The 19,431-nt window shown below is 38.2% G+C and overlaps 1 protein-coding gene across 1 annotated transcript in view; it reads left to right on the top strand.

Annotated features, from left to right (window-relative positions):
- The window catches only part of Taf3 (TATA-box binding protein associated factor 3), a 146,496-nt gene that overhangs the window by 296 nt on the left and 126,769 nt on the right, over positions 1-19,431 (top strand). Inside the window, exon 2 of the mRNA XM_042686167.1 lies at positions 6,034-6,276. Within this exon, the coding sequence (XP_042542101.1) occupies positions 6,034-6,276 (243 nt within the window). The remainder of the gene's footprint in view (positions 1-6,033; positions 6,277-19,431) is intronic.

Genomic DNA, 19,431 nt, shown 5'->3' with positions numbered 1-19,431 from the left:
CCACACACACACACGCAGCCCCGGGCCGGCCCGAGCAAACTCCACGCATCCCCGGGGCGGCTCTGCCTCGCCCGCTAACTTCCCGCCACCGGCCCCCCGCGGGAGCCCCGGGCCGGGGCTCCGCGCCCTCCCCTCCCGTCCGCCGCGCCGAGGTGCGCCCGGGGATGGGGTGCGATCTTCATTGTCCGCCGTCTGAGGGGGACGGCCTCCCCCCCCCGACTCCTCCGGATCCCTCCTCACCCGGTCCTCACCTGGGTCCCCCCCCCTTCCCGCCCCCCTCACCACCACCACCCCCCCTCCATCCCCGTCGCCCGCCAACTGCTACACGAGTTGTCACCGGCGCTCCGTCTTCCGGCCGTTTCTGACTGGACGGGGCCACCCCCGAGCTCCCGGCGGCCGCCCCGTGCCCACTCACTCGTTGACAGCTCCTTCCTGGACTGGCCTGCCCTCCCCTCGCTCTTCTTTCTGCATCTGTTCCCCGGTCGCCAGACAGCAGCTCCGCTCAAACTTGCTCCATCGCTGCTGGGGGTTTGGGGTTGTTTGTTTTTTTTTTTTTTCCTGTCGCTTTCGCTGCTTAAGAGTCACTTTCAAGTCACTTTCGCTTGACTCCTCCTCCCCCCTCGTCAGTGCTCATCCGAACATAGTTAAGGGGGGGGGGGGCTCACACAGGTACTTTGCTACTTCCTCGAGGTAAAGCTGGGCCGCGGCGTACGGGTGGGGGGGATGGCTTTCACGTGTAACCGGCCGTGGGTGGTCCTGGGGAAGACTTGAACAGCTGCTCACCCTGTGCTTAAAGGGGCTTTCGCATCGGTGCGCGCGCCTGTGTGACTGTGATGGGGAGGGCACCGTTCATTCAGATGTCAGCTTAGGAGCGTAAGTTGATGAAGTGTTTTCATAAAATGCTTGGTTCTGTGGCCGAGTGCTGGCCGCTCTCACCCGTGACCCCAGCCACTTAGGGAGGCTAAGAGCTGAAGGTTGAAGGTTGCAGTTCAAGACCAGCCTGGGCAGGATAACCTGTGAGGTTCTATCTCCAGTTACCCCTCAAAAAGCTCCAGAAGTGGAGCTGTGGCCCAAGTGATTGAGCTCCAGTTTTGAGCAAAAATGTTAAGGGACAGTGCCCAGGCCCCAAGTTCAAACCTCAGCACTAGCGCGCGCGCACACACACACACACACACACTTCGTTTTGTTGAAGCAGCTTCTAGATTAAAGACCCGAAGCCAGGCACAAGTAGCTCCCACCTGTAATCCTAGCTACTCAAGAGACTGAGATGTTAGGATCACGGTTCAAAACCATCCCAGGCGAGAAAGTCTGTGCGACTATTACCGCTAATGAACCACAAAAGGCCAGAAATGGAGCTGTGGCTCTAGTAGGTAGGGGCCCAGGGGCCCGTGATCAAGCCCCAGGATCTCCACATCCCCCCCCCTCCCCCCAACCACACACACTCACACAAAGTTTGAAATACAGTACTTACAATTCCATTTTACTGCCAGAGTAATCTGTCCATAACACAGATGGGATCATATGCACAGCACAAATCTGAACCTGTCATTCTTCTGAAAAATACTTCAGTTGCACTCAATTTGTTATAGCTAATAGTCTAAACTTTTAAATCACACATTTCCCTTTGTAAGCTAGCATTTTTCTTATCTTCTCCTACCCTGCCATACTAATCTGCCACCATGCTGAGCTACCTGCCTTTCCAAAACATCTTAAGCCATCTACTCCTATATGCATGCTGTTTCTTTGAGTGTCTTGCACCCTGGTCCACTGTACTGCTTATATTTTGATACTCTTATCATCGGCTCTAAGGAACTCATGTTGTCTGCTCTTATAATTCGGTTCATGTTTCCCATATGTTATTTATCACCTTGTTTTGTAATTGTTCATGTATGTCTGTGTTCTGTAATCTTGTAAAAGGCCAAAATACAATAAGCATTGAGGAAATACTTGTTGAATAAATGAACTGATAATCCACTACTATAATAACTATTTATTTACTTCACTTTTTGAGTTCCTAAAATCTTTGAAGCATCTTTTGAATGCTTGATTTCCCCGATACCACTAATTGGGATCTTTAAAATAGAGTTCATTCATTAGTATCTTGGAAGTATACTATTGGTGAAATATTCTGTCTTTTGCATTTTTCCTTCAGGTTCCCCCTCTGTGGTCTTTAAGTATATTGTTACCATTATGGGTAGTCCAGATTATAATTTTGTTACCTTGTTTTCTAAATAAAGACAGGTGCTGTGAACCTTTAGGTATATGAAATATCCTCTGAATACTTAGTTACATTTTATGCCTTCTACACAGAGCCAGAGTATGAACTAGCAGTTCATAGTCATCAGTGGTTCACTGTAGTACCTTAGTGTGAGCCTGCCTTCTAGCTACCCATTTTATTGATCAGTTTTCTTGGATTTAGTGTGAATGTGATTGATTATCATGTTCATCGTTCCCATATGTGGTTTGATGACTTTTGAGAAGTTTAACTGTATGTATTTGACAGACATTCTTAGGTTATATTTCTGACATGTCATTTTAAAATTGAATTTTGTAACCTGAGGTTACTATTTTGCCATCTTATATTCTACCCATTTATATATTTTTCGTCTTTTTGACAGTTGCTTTGTGGGTACTGGCCTTTAACTCAGGGCTGCAAGCTTGCTTGGCTTTTTTGCTCATGACTGGTGCTATACCACTTGAGCCACATGTCCTGCCCAGCCATTTCTGATTAATTATTAGTACAGTTTCTCTTATTTTTCTGGATGGGCTGACTTTGAATCTTGGTCCTCTGAATCTCAGTCTTAGTAGCTAAAATTGCAGGCATGAGCCACTGGCACCCAACTCTTTTTCTTGTAATAAGAACACTTATGAACTCAGCCCTGTGCTGGGTGATATAAAATTACTAAGATGCAATCTCTGTCCACAGCGTGTGTACAAGGGAATCAGAATGTTAACACAAACTAATGGCATCCAAAACTAATATTCTCAAGTATAAATTCAACAAACAATGAATTAAAAATTTTCCTCAGTTAACAATTTCTTCAAGTGTTCAGAGGCATATATTTTGGTGTGCATAGAAATTATATTACATATGTGTCCAGGTACTGAAAGCAATCATACCTTTTTTAGAATGACCTTTTAAAACTAGATCTGTAACTTGATTATTGCATGGTACTAACAGTTAATATGAAAGGAGTAAGATAAAGGAGAGATGTTTGTGGGCTCTGGATTCTAGGATTACTTTAAAGAAAAGTAATCTGTTGTTAGAGAATTCTAATTCTAGGGTAGAGAATAGGGTAAAATAAATGTCCAAGTAGAAGTAATAAAAGTACCACTGAAGTAGCCAGCTTGACATGTATAGCTAGTTCATTGGAAGGATATTCAAGGAAAGTGTGCAAAAGTATGAAATCAGGTTGTTGAAGGAATTAAAGTCTTTATTGAAGTAAAACATGTGAGTTATGGTGCCCATCTGTAATCCAAGCATTAGAGAGGCTGAAGCAGGAGAAGCTCTCAGGTTTGAAGACAGCCTGGACTATATAGAGAGACCCTGTGGGGGAAGAGGAGACAAGAAAACAAACTTGAAGGCTGGGCTCCATGATAGAAGCAAGCAAGCAGGAAGCTCTTAGTTCAAACCCTGGGGCTGCAAAAGAGAAAAATAAAGTAAAAAGAAGTAAAATGGGGGTAGAAAACATTTTGTGCCCCTAAGTAGGGGAATGCTGTGATGAAGATGGTAATTTAAGAAAGTTATACTGGCATGCCAGAGAGATTCAAGTGGGAAGAACTTAAAACTACAGTAGTAATCTGCCTAGATTTGCCATCTACAACTTTAGTTAAACTTGGTCTGAAAAAATCCATCTTTTTTTTTTCCTTCTTGAAGATAGTGAGAATTGAACTCAAGACCTTACAGTTGTGAAGCAGGAAGAACAAAATAAAAACGGTGTCTTAAACAACTTTAATAACTCATTGTGATTTTCTGTTATTCTGTTTTTGGGTTTTTTGTTGTTGTTATTATTGGTGGTGGTGGTGGTGGTTGTGGGGCTTGAACTTGGGGCTTGGGTGTTCTCCCTGAGCTCTTTAACTCAAGGCTAGTGCTATACCACTTTGAGTCATAATGCCATATCTGGTTTTCTGATAGTTAATTGGAGATTAAAAAAAAAAAATTCCTGCCTGGGCTTTGAACTATGATCTTTAGATCTCAGCCTCCTGAATAGCTAGGATTATAGGAGTGAGCCACCAGCACCTGGCTGTTATTGTTAATCTCTTACTGTGCCAATTTATAAATTAATCCTTATCATAGATATGTTAAGTACATGACAAGCAGAGTATGCATAGGTCTCAGGTATCCACTGGGGATCTTAGAACACTGTCTCCAGTAGGTGAGTGGTGACCACTCTGTACTGATGTGGCCATAGTAGGAGTAACAGAGATAGAAGAAAGTCTGAAATCTGTGGCAAGAAAAAAGCAGGGGGGCTGTAAAGCATAGAGAAGAATTCAAGATTCTACTTTTTTTTAGACTAAGAGAATAATATTAGAAGAGTTCAGGTTCCATGGTAGCCTATCTGCCTAGCAAGTGCAAATCCCTGAACTCAAATCCCATTGCTACACAAAATCAGTAAGAGTTGAAATATGATCCATGTTCAGTAAGATGGAGAATATCTTTTTTTCACCTTGTCGAATTCACTTGTAGAAAAATTATTATAAAAATTTAGAAGTGATCATCCTGCTTCAGCCATCCCAGCCTCCTGTACTATATCTTCCACAATTAATTTGACCATATATCCTTTGAGATTTTTTTTTTTTTTTGAGACAGGGTCTTACTACAGAATCCAGACTGACCTAAAAATTTTGATCCTCCTGCCTCAGCTTCCCAAATGCTAGGGTACCAGTTGTGTACCACCATGCCCAGCATCCATCCAGACTCTGTCCCTGTGAGCTTGTGCACATCTACCTCTTACCACATTTGGATTTTCTTTTACATTTTACAGTGTGATTTAATTTCAGACATTTTGTATTATACTTTTTGTCGTTTTGATACAAATAACTGAGAGAGACAGTTCAAAGGAGGAAAGACTTGTGGTTTCATTCCATGGGCAGCTTGTACCATGCGGTAGCCCTGAAGTGTGGCAGACTATCATGACATTGAGAACATATAGCCAAGTGAAGTTAGTTGTTCACCTAATTATGGTCATGAGGCACAGTGAGAGACAGTAAGGGGCTAAGGACAAAATAAGCTTTAGAGGCATGCTCCTCTCAAGATTGGACATACCAGCCCGAGACCCAGTTTTCAAAACATGAGCTTCTTGAGGGTACACCACATATCTTAAGTATAACTCCAATTTTGAAGGGACCAAAGGGAATTTCAGTTAATAAAAACATCCTGATAGGTTCATGCTTGACATCCCACCTACTCAGAAGGGTGGGATCAGAGGATCATGGTTCAAAGTAAGCTCATGCAGAAAAGGGCACATGACTCCATTTCCAATTAACTAGCCAGAAGCTGGAATGGAGGTGTGGCTTAAGGGGTACCATAGTGCCAGCCATGAGTAAGCAAACTCATCAAGGGCTGAGTTCAATCCCCAGAACAGGCATGTATACGTATATGAGTATGTGTGTGTATTTGTGTATATGTGTGTACATATATACACACAGATAAGTAATATGATACTCCAAAATTTATTTTTTTTTACAGTGACTAGGTTTTAAGTAAGTTATTTAATTCTGAACTATTTACTTAATATCTTGTTTTATTTTGTTTTTGTTTTGGTTGGTTGTGGTGCCTGAACTCTGGGCCTAGGCACTGTCCCTAGCTCTTCGGCTCAAGGCTAGCACTCTACACTTGAGCCACAGAGCAACTTCCGGCCTTTTCTATTTATGTGGTGCTGAGAAATTGAACCCAGGGCCTCATGCATGCAAGGCAAGCACTCTACCACTGAGCCACCTTCCCAGGCCCTACTTAATATCTTTTTCCTAACATGTTTTGATTGTTCATAGGATTTTCCTAAAATGGATTGATTTCATTTTAACTTGTTTCAGATGGCCGAACAGACCCAATTTTGGATGATGTTGGTGAAGCTTTCCAACTTATGGGGGTCAGTCTGCATGAACTAGAAGACTATATTCACAATATTGAACCAGTCACCTTCCCACATCAAATTCCTTCATTTCCTGTTAGCAAGAACAATGTACTTCAGTTTCCTCAGCCTGGAAGTAAAGATGCAGAAGAAAGAAAGGAGTACATTCCTGATTACCTACCACCCATTGTGTCTTCTCAAGAAGGTTTGTGGTTTGCTCCTCATATATTAGTGTCTTTGAATGAATTTTTAATCTCAATTGTCTGTGCGCTGCTTACATTTAAATTGTAGAAATGCAATCAAAACATTTTAATGTTGTTTACAAATTATTCTAACCTTTAGTCTGACAAACTTGGAACTAGTATTACCAGGCAGGGTCATGGCATCAATATTCTGTCTGATGGGGCGTTTATGCCCTTTGCAGCTTTTAAATTAGGGAGAACTGAATGTGACCACAGAAAGGCCTTTCCATAAAATGGAATATTTAGTGATTTGAACACCTTTGAAACAAAAGGGAAAAATGGAGTTTTCCTTCGCCCTTATTATATTACTAATGTGAGTTGAATGCCATTGCTGTCTACTGGCATGAGTTGAGAGTACTCACTGGTATTATTATGCAGACTTGTCTCTGTTATTTTGTGTGTGTGTGTGTGTGTGTGTGTGTGTGTGTGTGTGTGTATTTATTTGTATATTTGGGTACTGGGGCTTGAATGTGGAGCCTCATGTTCTCACTTGACTTTTTCACTCGGGTCTGGTGCTCAACCACTTGAGCCATTCCTCCACTTTCAGCTTTAGATTGGTAAGTTGAAGTAAGAGCCCCATGGGCTTTCTGTCTGGGATGGCTTTGAACCTCAACTTACTGACTTGCTAGGATTACAGACATGAGTTACCATTCAGTTTCTGTCTCTATAAGTTTGTCTACTCTTTCAGTTCCTCTTTGATAAGTAGGATCATACAACATTTGACTTGATAGTTGATTTCACTTAGCATATTGTCTTCCAGGCTTATCCATGTTGGAACATTGTCAGAATTGCCTTTTAAAGACTGCATAATCCAATATAAAATGTACATTTCACATGTTTATTTGTTAATGTTTCTCCATTTCGGCTTTTGTGTATAATGCTATTATGAACATTGGTGTGTATACATATGTCTGTTTGAGTCCCTGTTTTTGATCCTTTTGGACATAAGTCCAGCAATGGAATTGCTGGATAATTGCTAGATAGTATCTACTTTTGTTTATTTGTTTAGGTGTTAGAGATTGAATCCAGGGTTTTGTACATGCTGAGCACATGCTCTAGCACTGATTGTCTCTTCTAGCCTTTAATGTTGAGGAACCCCTTACGCTGTTTTCCATAACAGCTGTCATCATTTTACCTTCTCAACAGCAATGCCCAAGTGTTATATTTCTTACAGTTCATCTTTTAAGTATCATGTTCCACTTTACAAGCATTTGAAGTGTTAACCTGTTTGTTTCATGGGCACCATTTAAACTTGGAATACATGGTTTTATAAGCTGTGTTTTCATGTTACCTCATAGGAAACACTGAGTAAATGATGAACCTAAGCTGTAGATCATTGTTGTGAACTGGTGAATCATCACTGAGCTCAGGGCTTTGGATGTAGAAGACACTATTGAATAGTAGTAGTGCTGTAATTCAATGTGCTGAAGATGAAGCACTGTATCTGTGCTTGTCATTAGCCATGGTTGATAACAAGAGACTCACTATAATCTTCTGGAAAGTTACCAATCTTCTCTTATTTGAGACTGTTGGAATAGACGCTGTTTAGTAACTTAGCACTTCTCCACTTCAGGTTTTGGAGATTAATACTGACTGTCAGGAATCATGTTCAATAGGACCTATGATGGTGTTTGCAGCAAAATATACATTCAGCAAATGATTTTGAACTTATAAAACACTAGTTGTAGGGTCTTGGCTATAGAAGTTTCTTGTTTCTCCTTCTACCCAATTGTCCTTATCAACAGAAGATCTTGGAAATCTACAGATTCACCTCAGTCACTCAGTCATGCTGAACTTCCCTTAATAATGGCTTAGTTTTCTGCCCTCATGCCCACCTTTGAATTCATTCATAGGTAAGGCCTTTATTACCTGTCAGGAAATCTTTTTGTTTATATCTTCCTATGTAAAATTGTCCTCTTTAAATCACTTCCCTAATGTCAGTGTTTTTTATCTTAAAACTCCAGTTCAATTTTAAATAGACTGTACTTACCTTAAAAATATAACAATTTATAAGAAGGATTTCTTTATACATAGAGGCCTGGTTTGGACTGAAAAGAACTTTGTTTTCTTTAATAAGGGAGGCTGGGAATGGCAAGTGTTTAGAGAATTTCTTTCCTTGTCTTTAAATATGATTTGTTAAGCATCTTAGTTATCTTTACCGAAATAGGACTATATTCTCAACCTGTAATACATCTGCTTCAATTTTGATGATTATTCCTTGTATGGCTCTGAAAATTTTAGCTCAAAATATAAATACTTTTGTGTACACAAAATTTCTAACTGTGCTAAAGAAAAAAATGAATAGAAATCAAATCTAGAAGAAAATTTGAAGCATTACAGAGCAAGAAACTAAAGAAAAGTTACTATATAAATGCTTCAATGCACTTATATATTAAGTGCATCAGTTAATTTACAGTGATATGAGATCACTAGTTTTCCATCTGTGAATTAAACAGTGATCAAATTTAACAGCTATAATTTATGTGCGTTATTAAATGGTGTGGCTGTGAGCTAGAATTGTCTTCTCCATGTTAAAAAATTGAGCCTAACCAGTGCCTCCTACCTGCAATCCTAGTTACTCAGGAGACTGAGATCTGAGGATTGCGATTCAAAGCCAGTCAAAGAAGGAAAGTCCATGAGACTCTTAACTTCCAAGTAGCCACCAAAAGGCTGGAAATTAAACTTGTAGCTCAAGTGGTAGAGTGCAGGCTTTGAGCAAAAAAGCTCAGGGAGCTTGCCCAGGCCCTGAGTACAAGCTCGAGGTCTGGCACCAGTAAAACAAACAAATAAATTTTAGTCCATATTCTTTGTGATTTTTGGAGCTTTATAAATATTTTATGGTTTCTATGTTTAATAATTGAGTTTTTAAATAACTTAGTTTTGGCTTTGAACCTTGATTTTCAGATCTTAGCCTCCTGAGTAGCTAGGATTACAGGTGTGAATCTGTCACCAGTGCCAAGCTAAATGTTGTTTCTTATTTCAGCTAATCTGTATTATATGAGGAACAGAAACACAACACATAGATATGGTTCATGAGGGTATAATAGATGATGGTATATTAAGGTATTTATCAAACCCTTTCCTATGCTTGAAAAGGTTATAGAATGTAATTCTGTAGTTTCCACTTTTCTAATATAGCTACACCATTAAGTTAATGAATATTTCCCACCTGAATATTTTTTAATGGGTGGAGCATGTTGGAAAGTTGCTAATATCCTGATCAGTGGTGCAATCTGGCATGTACAGAGGTCAAGAACTTTGTCAAGACATTGTTCACCAAGTTCTTTATTAAACTTGTTCAGAGTCAGAGTTCTGAGTGCTATGGTACATATGTTACAGTAAATGTTCTGAGTGCTATGGTACATATGTTACAGTAAATGCCTGAAGTGGTTTCATGCGTAGTAAAAAAAAAAACCAAAAAACAAAAAACAATAGAATGGATTTAATAGAATCATTCAGATGTGATGAACTTTATGAAGTTTATTGTTTTCCCAGGTATTGTTTTTTTTCTGAACTTAAAATTCATCTCCTAAAAAATACTGTCTACTCTATTGATGTTAAGGATAATTAAGGATGCAGTTTGTAAGACATTTGTGTAAAACAGAACAGTGCTTATTAACACATAAAACTTCATCCTCATTCTGAAGGAATATTCCTATTAATTGAAACACAATATATATTGCTCAAATCACTACAATGATAGTAAGTGTAAAACAGTACAACCAGCACTTGCTTAGGAATGGAAGGAGCACAACCTAACAGTAGCAATTGGAGAAGCTGTTTGATTATCAGCAATGGGAAGATGATCAGAGAGAAGATGACATAGAAGTTCTTGCTTGCTATATTTTACTACAGGTGTAGAAATGAGGCTTCTTTGAGGAAGTGGCGCTGTGGCTCAAGTGGTAGAGCGCTAGTCTTGTGCAGAAGAGCTGAGAGACAGTGCCCAGACCCAGAGTTTAAGCCCTGTGACCAGCAAAAACAAAAAAGACAGAAAGAAAGAAAAAAGAAAAGAAATGAGGCTTCTTTGAAAATATTTTCTACATGTACATTTGCTTGGGCTATTACAGTTTTGATCGTCTGGTACCCAATGAGAAGAACATTACCTACCCAGCTTGCCATATGTGTTTTCAGGTTTACAGAAACACCATATTTTTTGCTTCCAATATTATTAGGCAGAGGGCTGTTTGAAGTAGTATACTATGGCAAAGGCATTGCTTGGCTCTCAGAGTGAGGTCAGTAGATGCTGACCATTGAGTCTTGACTCAGAATATTTGCATGAGAAAGAAATGTGATGGGAACCTGTACTCTGATATGTTTATCTCAGGAAACTTACCAGCACAGTTTAAAGTTGTTAAAAACAGTATGATGTTGCTACCTTGAGATTTCTGTTTTTAACAAATTTAAATAAACAGTTTTTAGAATACCTTCAGATTTGCAGAAATATACAAGAAGATAATCTAGAGTCTCCTTATTTTTTTACCCATTCCCCTATTGTTAGTATCTTCTATTTATTATAATTATACAAAATTGATACCTTTTTACTAACCAAAGTCTATATTTTACTCAGTTATCTTTAGCTTTTAAAGGTCCATCCATGTATCTAACATAAGCATGATACATTTGTTATAATTAATCAAATTGGCATTATTATTTTTTTTTAGGGTTTTTTCTGATCTGGTTAGAGAGATTTTATTTTATTTATTTATTTATTTATTTGTCCGGTTGTGGGGCCTGAACTCTGGGCCTGGGCACTGTCCTTCAGCTCAAGGCTAGTGCCCTACCACTTGAGCCACAGCGCCACTTCCGGCTTTTTTTCTTTTTGCTTATGTGGTGCTGAGGAATCGAACCCAGGGCCTCAGGCATGCAAGGCAAGCACTCTACCACTGAGCCAACTTCCCAGCCCCTCAAATTGGCATTATTAACTCAATTCTCTTACTAAGTTATCTTTAGCTTTTTTGTTTGTGTCCATCCTTCCCCATAGTTGTCATGTCTCCTAGACTTCTTTTAGCTGTGACACTTGCTTACACTTACTTCTCCTGTGTTTGATGATCTTGACAGCTTTGAATTGTTAGTCAAGTAGGTCATTGGATGGTTATCTTTTAGAGAGCCCTTTTTTCTGATGTTTTTCTCATGTTTAAAGTAGGATGGTAAGTGTTTGCAGGGGAAATGACTGCATAGATAGAATGCCATTGTACCACAGACAAATCCTCTCTCCTTGATTTATTTCTGTTAAAGTTCATTGATCACTTAGCTAAGGTATTGCTTTTTAGGTTTCTCCACCATGAAGCTTGTGTTTTCCCCTTCCACACTGTGCTCTTTGGGAACAAAGTCACTGATTACAGCCTACACTGTAGAAATAGAATAAACTACTTTTTGAAGGATACACTTGAAGTTCTTTTGCAAGGAATTCAATTCATTTGTGCCTGAAATTTCTGTCTCTATTATAAAGTCCTCAACAAAAAAATTATAGGTTTGCCAAAAAAAAAAAAAATCAACTCAAACTTGTTGAAAAAAAATACTCCCCAAGTTTATCAGGAGTACAATGAAAGATTCTGCTCATTTTCACCATGCTCTCATTTCCCTCATAATATTCTTTCCCCCTACATAATTGTGTGTGTGTGTGTGTGTGTGTGTGTGTGTGTGTGTGTGTGTGTGTGTGTGTGTGTGTGTGTGTGTGTGTGTGTGTGTGTGTGTGTGTGTGTGTGTGTGTGTGTGTGTGTGTGTGTGTGTGTCGGTTGTAGGGCCTGATTTCTGGGTCTGGGCGCTGTCCCTCAGCTCTTCAGCTCAAGGCTAGTGCTCTACCACAGCACCACTTCTGTTTGTTTGTTTGTTTGTTTGTGTGGTGCTGAGAAATCAAACCCAGGGCTTCATGCATGCTAGACAAAGCACTCTACTACTGAGCTACCTTCCCCGCCTCCCCATAATATTCTTAATGGATGTGAATCCTTCTGGATCTTTCCAGGTGAAACTCTTCAACTCCTAAGACTACAAGTCTGTTCCTTCTTCTTTGATAAGATTTTTTTGATAGGATTCATTCTTATTTGATACGATTACTAATTTAATCCAATGTCTCAAGTCCCTTTACTAGTGGAGTTCTATGATTTTGTTTGTTTTTGTGCTAGTAATGGTGCTGGAACTCTGGATTTGTGTTCATTGTGAGCTCTTTTGCTCAAGGCTAGTGCTCTACTGTTAAAGTTACAACTCCACTTCAGGCTTTTTTGTAGTTATTGGAGATAAGAGTCTTACATACTTTTTCTGCCCAGGCTTTCAAACTGAGATCTTCGAATCTCAGCCTCTGTAGCTAGGATTACAAGCTTGAGCCACTCTGCTTAATCTGCTTTCTTTTTTAAACTACCTTTAAATTTTAAGGACAGAGAAATTTACCAGCTGTCTCAGAAGCCCCTGCATGTCCTCAGTCCTGATCATAGTCCCTTCTTCCTGCTACCAAAAATAACCAGTCTTGACTTTATAGGATTATTTCATTGCTTTAAAGATTTTCTAGTCAAATATATATCCCTAAACTCATTAATTTAATGTTCTTCATATTCTCTATCTCTCAAGTCCCTAAGTCTCAAAATTTTCAGGTTTCCCCCTACATTTGGGGGGTTGGGGGTTTGATCTCAGGGCCTATTGCTAGTCATGTGTTCTACTACTTGATCCAGGCCTCCATTCAAACTATGGCAGAACATAGTAGTAATTATCTTTTCTTATTGAGTATGTGTCTCCCTTTGTACTGATGTGTCATTCTCTTCAAGAAATGGTATATGTAACTATAGATGTTCCTTTGACTTATGATAGAGTTATGTCCCACTGAGCACATTGTAAATTGAACATACTGTAGGATGAAAATGTATTAAATATGCTACCTAACCTACTGAATATCCTAGCTTAACATCACTGTATTGGTTGTTAATCTTTACCATAACATGGCTGAAAAGGAGCTGTGGTTTGCTAGTTCAGTGTTTCAAGAATATTGTACCACTTATCAAAACAAAAAAAATGATAATTAAACCTTTGAAGTACAGCTTGTACCAAATTTGAATCTCTTTTTCATTGTTATGGAGTCAAAAATATTCTAAATTGACAATAATTAAATTGGAATTATCTGTATATTCTTTTAACCTATTATAAGGTTTTAGTTTCACAGTGCTCCCTCTTCTGTTCTTTTTGTGTAATGTCCAAAAATATGGTAACTTTGTGAGATTTTCTGTCCATGTTTTTTGCCACTTCACTTTATATCTTCTCTTTCCTTCATGTCAACTTTCTTACAGTTTACAGTGGACTTGAAGAAAAAAGGATTTGCCTAATGTGTAGATAGTGTTTGACATGATAAGTGAAGATATTTAAGGAGAAGCAGAGTACGTCTCCAAACTCTTCAAGTACCAAAGGTTTCTAATCTATTAATAAGAAAGAATGAGGAAATCAATTAATATTTTTTTAAGTATAGGGAATAAGATGAGTTGTTTAGTAAATACTGTTGTCCTGAGAAAGATAGACTCCAAGGAGGAGATGCCACTGGGAGAGAAGCTAGATAGAACTCCACACACTCATCCAGGACAGTGTAATAGGAAGGATCTGGTTATAGACAAGATGTAAGAACATAACATCAAGAGGCAACAAGATTGTGAGCTCTGCAGGCTGTGTGGATAATCAAGCATATGAATAGCCATATCTTATACAGACCAGCTAGATCTGGAGTTAAAATTTACAGTAGGCCCTCATATCTATCAGGGAAAATACAAGTTTTCATTAGACTTTTAGAAATAGAAAACAGGTAGAGCGCAAGATTACATAGTGTGTTAAGAACCTCAGACTGGAGTGAACTTGGACATGATTGCGGGATACTGGCAGCAGATCCGCTGTATTTACAAGTGGGCCATGGTCTAAGTTCCTGAAACAGTGCCTCTTACCAGGTCCCTGGCTGGAAACAGCCGCATTTTCTCTTGTTTTTTAGTATATTCAAAGGTATCCTGTTTTATTTGTGAGTTCATATTCATATTTGAAGTCCTAGAACAAAAATGGCTACAAATATAAAATTGGTTCTATGAGAGGATTAAACAGTCTTTAGGTTTTTTAAAATTAAGGCTTAAAGTAATACATCAAAATGCATTTGTATAGTGATGCTTAACATCCAATATAATCAAATGTTATTTGACTACCAAAGATTTGGGACTTGGCATTTCATTGAATTATGCCAATTTAAAGCTTTTTTCACTTTCTCCCAAATATAGTATACCTACTAAGTGGGAATAATTATTTGTTAAGTTGGAAAATTTTATCCGAAAAAATAGGAATAATTAACTCCATAGGATTATTATAATTGAGTGAGATGTAAATGAAAATGTTTATTCCTTTAGATTTTGAATATGTCAGGTTCACATTTACAGGTTCCCCTTCACCCCATAACCTCAGTACCAAGGACAGTGATTTTCTTCTCACTTGTCTTGGAAAAACATACTGCAATAAATATATAAATCTGTGATAACATCTCAAATTTCCTGGGAATTTTAGCTGTGGAACATAGTAGGAATTACTTTACATCTGCCCAGGGGATTTTTCTGCCATCTGCTTGAGTGAGAGTTTGCTCTTCCTTTCTTGAGGAAATGACTAAAGCTTACTTAGCTCAGTATTGGAAAGCAAATTAGCCATGAGAAAAATCAAAGATATGAATATGTGACTTGTATTTGACAGATCTTTATATTTTTGCCTTGAATTTTGTGTGTGTGTGTATGCTTGGAGGCTGGACTCTGGGGCTTTGGGCACTGTCCCTTAGCTGTTCTACTCAAGGCTGGCTAGCACTCTTCCACTTGAGCCACAGTTTCACTTCCAGCTTTTTGCTCATTAATTAAGAGTTAAAAGTCTCACAGACTTCCTGTCTGGCTGGCTTTGAACTATGATCCTCATATCACAGCTTCCTGAGTAGCTAGGTTTATAGACATAGCTAACAGGGCCCAGCTTGCATTGATTTTTGATTAAAAAAATTTTTTTGCGATCTGCTTTTAGTAACTTTTACACACACACACACACACACACACACACACACACACACACACACACTATTTTTTAGCCGTTGGAAATATTTAATTTTTTTTAAATTGTAAGTAATACCTAAATATAGTCATTTTGCTTCTAATTTTATCACAGAAGTGAAAAAAGAAACGCCAGTCTCTTTTACCACTGCCATCTCTATTGTTCCTTGTCTGTCTTTTTATTTTCTCTATGTTTTGTGACAAGTGCTGATTAACTGTGATATTTTATGCTTATTAGTATCTTTCTTTTTCCTGTGAAAGTGACTGCAGTTCAGTAGGTGGCACTCTTTTCTTTCTTGTTATTGTTAATGAATCTCCAATTAAATGCCAAAGTGTTGAGAAAGAGAATACAACTTAAAACATTCCTGGCTTGATTTAGAAAGAATAATGACAGTTTTGCGTATAATGTTGCTTCTATGGAACTTAGAATGATTACATATGACTATACTTAATGTTTATTTGCCTTAAGGAAATTTCTGTCTCTGGAACAGAATTCTTTGTAGCAGAGGCTTTACATTATTCTCTCTGAATCTTTGGATTATCTTCCTAGAATTGGAAATTATTATCAATTGTTGCTTGTTTTTCCTTTCAGATTTTGGTTTCTAAACATTCTCCTTAAAGTTCCATTAAAAGATACTTTAGAAAGTACCTCCAGCAGCTTATCCTCATCCTTTTTTAAAAGAGTTCTATTATCTGTTATAGTGTTTTATTGTCTCTATGTATTTTTTGATTTTCCTGCTTTTTAAAGAATGTACATTATTTAGCTATTCTCTTATTCACTTTATTATTTTAAAATAACACAGCATCACATCAAAAATATCCTTGTGCATATTTTTTTACATTATTTCCTTATGATCAATTCCCAGGAGTTCTTAGGTCAAAGGTATGAACACATTTATGGTTTTTGACACATATTGCGTATTGCTTTCCAAAAGAATCGGATCAGCTTACAAGGCCGTAATGAATGTGTGATTATACCAGTATCTTAGCACTCTCACTGGAATTGAATTTCAAAGTATAATTTTCTCACTAGCTTAGATTAAACATTTTTGAAGGGGAGGGTCATTTCGCTTTAAGACTTTTCCCTGAAATGTGGGAACTACAAAAAACAAAGATCTCCCAATGGATGCCCACTGATATTATTTTGATAGTCATCCAACTCTGTGTGTGTTTATATGTGTGTGAAGTACCTATTTTAACATAGCATGTGAATTTTTATGTAAGTACTGCATTTGTCATTTTCTTTTTCACTTACAGAATGCTAGCCATTAACTAATTTTTCTTTCCTGGCCAGTGCTAGGTCTAGCAATAAATAGGAAATGTATAAAATGAATTGAAATGGTTTGGTTTGAGTGGTTCTGTTATTCACGATAGGAATGTAGGAGCAAGATTATGTTTGGAATAGGTGGTATTACAGACATTCAAGTTTGTTAGATAATTTTATCTGAAGTGCTGAGTATCTGTGAGTATATGTCCATGGTAACTGCTGAGATTTAAAATGAAAGTTGAGACATCTCATCTGTGATAAAGGTGAAGAACATTATTCCATATTACTATATAGGCATATATTTGGGAATGTATAGAATATATAGAAATATTTGGTTTTGGTTTTGTTATTTTAGGGTACTGGGGACTCAATATCTCCTAGGCAATGCTGGGCAAATGTTGTTCTACTTTTGTGTATATTGTTTTTTGATATAGTTAGCCTACCTTTTTGTCCATTCTAGCTGAAATTCAAGGTCCTCCTGACTCTACCTCTTAAATAGCTGGGATTATAAGTAATCTCCACCACATCTGGCCCTACGCAGTCTTTATAACCATTATTTCAAATGGCAGAATCCTAGGTCATGCGTAAGTGTTAAATATTTAGACAGCCTCTAATTTTTAACACACTCTGATACTACTGTGATAAGTATTTTTATGCAAGTAGCTTTTCAAAATCATGTTTTACAGTTGCTTGAAAATTTTAATACTGAGTTTAAACGTATGCTTTAGGGGATAAAAGTATTGCCCAGTCTGGCCTCAAACTTCCTATAACCTTCCTGATTCAGCCTCCTAAGTAGATGAGATTACTGTCTTGTGCTATTAAACTGGGCTAAAGGTATAAAGTTGGGTTTTTTGGTTTGGTTTAATGTTTTGTTTTGTTTTGATTTTGATTTTGTCAGTCACAGAGCTTGAACTCAGGGCCTGGGTGTTGTCCCTGAGCTTTTTTGCTCAAGGCTAGTGCACTAGTGCTTAAGTCACAACTCCACTTCTGGTTTTCTAGTAGTTATTTGGAGATAAGACTTTCCTGTCTGGGCTGACGTTGAACTATTGAGCTATGATCCTCAGATCCTAACATCCTGAGGGGCTAGGATTACAGGCATAAGCCCACCAATATCAGCTAAGGTATGAAGTTTTAAAAAATAGCTTTTGTTTAAAATATTAGTCTATATTAGGATTGGTAATATAGAATACTCATTTCATTCTTCCCCCTAAAATAATATTCTAATTTAATAGATGTTTTGTTTATACTTTTTAAGTTTTGGAGCATAATTTGGGGAAAAGTGTTTTTATTCTTGGTATACTATTTATAGAGTCCATTGTCTCTACTTCTGTCTTTATGTTTCTTTTCTGCACAGTGTTTATTGTTTGAAAGGATTTTTCCTTGGAGAGACTCTCAGAAGAACAAAGAAAAATGTATTCTTTAAAAGAATTGGGAGGGCTAGGAAGGTGGCTCAGTGGTAGAGGGCTTCCCTTGCATGCATGAGGCCCTGGGTTCGATTCCTCAGCACCACATAAGCAAAAAGAAAAAAAAGCCGGAAGTGGCACTGTGGCTCAAGTGGTAGAGTGCTAGCCTTGAGCTGAAGAGCTGAGGGACAGTGCCCAGGCCCAGAGTTCAAGCCCCACGACCGGACCCAAAAAATTTAAAAAAAAATAATAAAATAAATAAAAGAATTGAGAATTTGAAACATGTAATTTGAGTAGTCATATATTCCTTCATTTTGAAATGATTTTATCATGATAAAAATTATTACTCACCAATGACTCAAATATTCTGAGAAAGTAAAATAATAATAGGGAAATAGGAAAACGATTAAATTGCCTAGAAAAGAAAACCTTATAGTGAAATACTCATCCTTGATCATATTGTTGGACTCAGAATATTATATTTCAGTAGCATATTAAAAAAGGTGAATTGCTAGACACCTGTGGCTCACACCTGTAATCCTAGCTACTCAAGAGACTGAGATCTGAGGATCACAGTTCAAAGCCAGCCTGGGCAGAAAAGTCTCTGTGGGACTCTTATCTCCAGTTAACCACTCAAAAACCAAAAGTAGTGGCGCTGTAGCACAAATGGTAGAACGTTAGCCTTAAGCACAAAGTGGTTCAGGGAAAATGCCCAGGCCCCAAGTTCAAGCCCTACAACTGACAAAAAAATAGGGGGGCGGGGGGGGGGGGCGTTGTTAAGCAAATACAGTCATCCAATGTACTCAATGTAAAAATTGAACTATATAACTTGAGGATAGGAATGGATGAAGAAAGAGGGGTGAGAATGATGGAAGGGGTGCCATGGACCAGCATGCATTGTACTCATAACCTGACTTCTGGAATTGAAATCCCTTGTACAACTTCTTAATAATAATAAATTTTTATTTAATTATTTATTTTTGCCAGTCCTTGGGCACTGTCTCTGAGCTTCTTTTGTTCAAGGCTAGCACTCTGCCACTTGGACTTCAACTTCACTTCTGGCTTTTCCTGTTTATGTGATCCTGAGGAATCAAACCCAGGGCTTCATTCATGTTAGGCAAGTACTCTGCCACTAAGTCACATTCCAAGCCCATAAATAAATAGTTTTTAAAAGAGTATATTAGACTTTGAGTGGTGGCTTATGACTATAATATGGCAGGAAGCCAAAGCAGAAGAATATTGAATTTGAGGCCTGCTTGGACTACAGAGGAAGACACTGTCTTAAAGATGAACAACAGAGGGTATTAGAAAGATGTCTGAAAACACTGTTCTTTTAGTCTGCTTTTATCTTTCATATCAATGCAATTCAAAATTCAAAATTTTTTATCTCTACTAATAATAAAAACTGACATGTTTTAT

This window comes from Dipodomys spectabilis, unplaced genomic scaffold, assembly GCF_019054845.1.
Source record: "Dipodomys spectabilis isolate Male_0828 unplaced genomic scaffold, ASM1905484v1 ptg000096l, whole genome shotgun sequence".
NCBI lineage: Eukaryota > Metazoa > Chordata > Mammalia > Rodentia > Heteromyidae > Dipodomys > Dipodomys spectabilis.
Note: the sequence above shows the minus strand (reverse complement) of the source record. Positions and strands in the feature narration are given on the sequence as shown.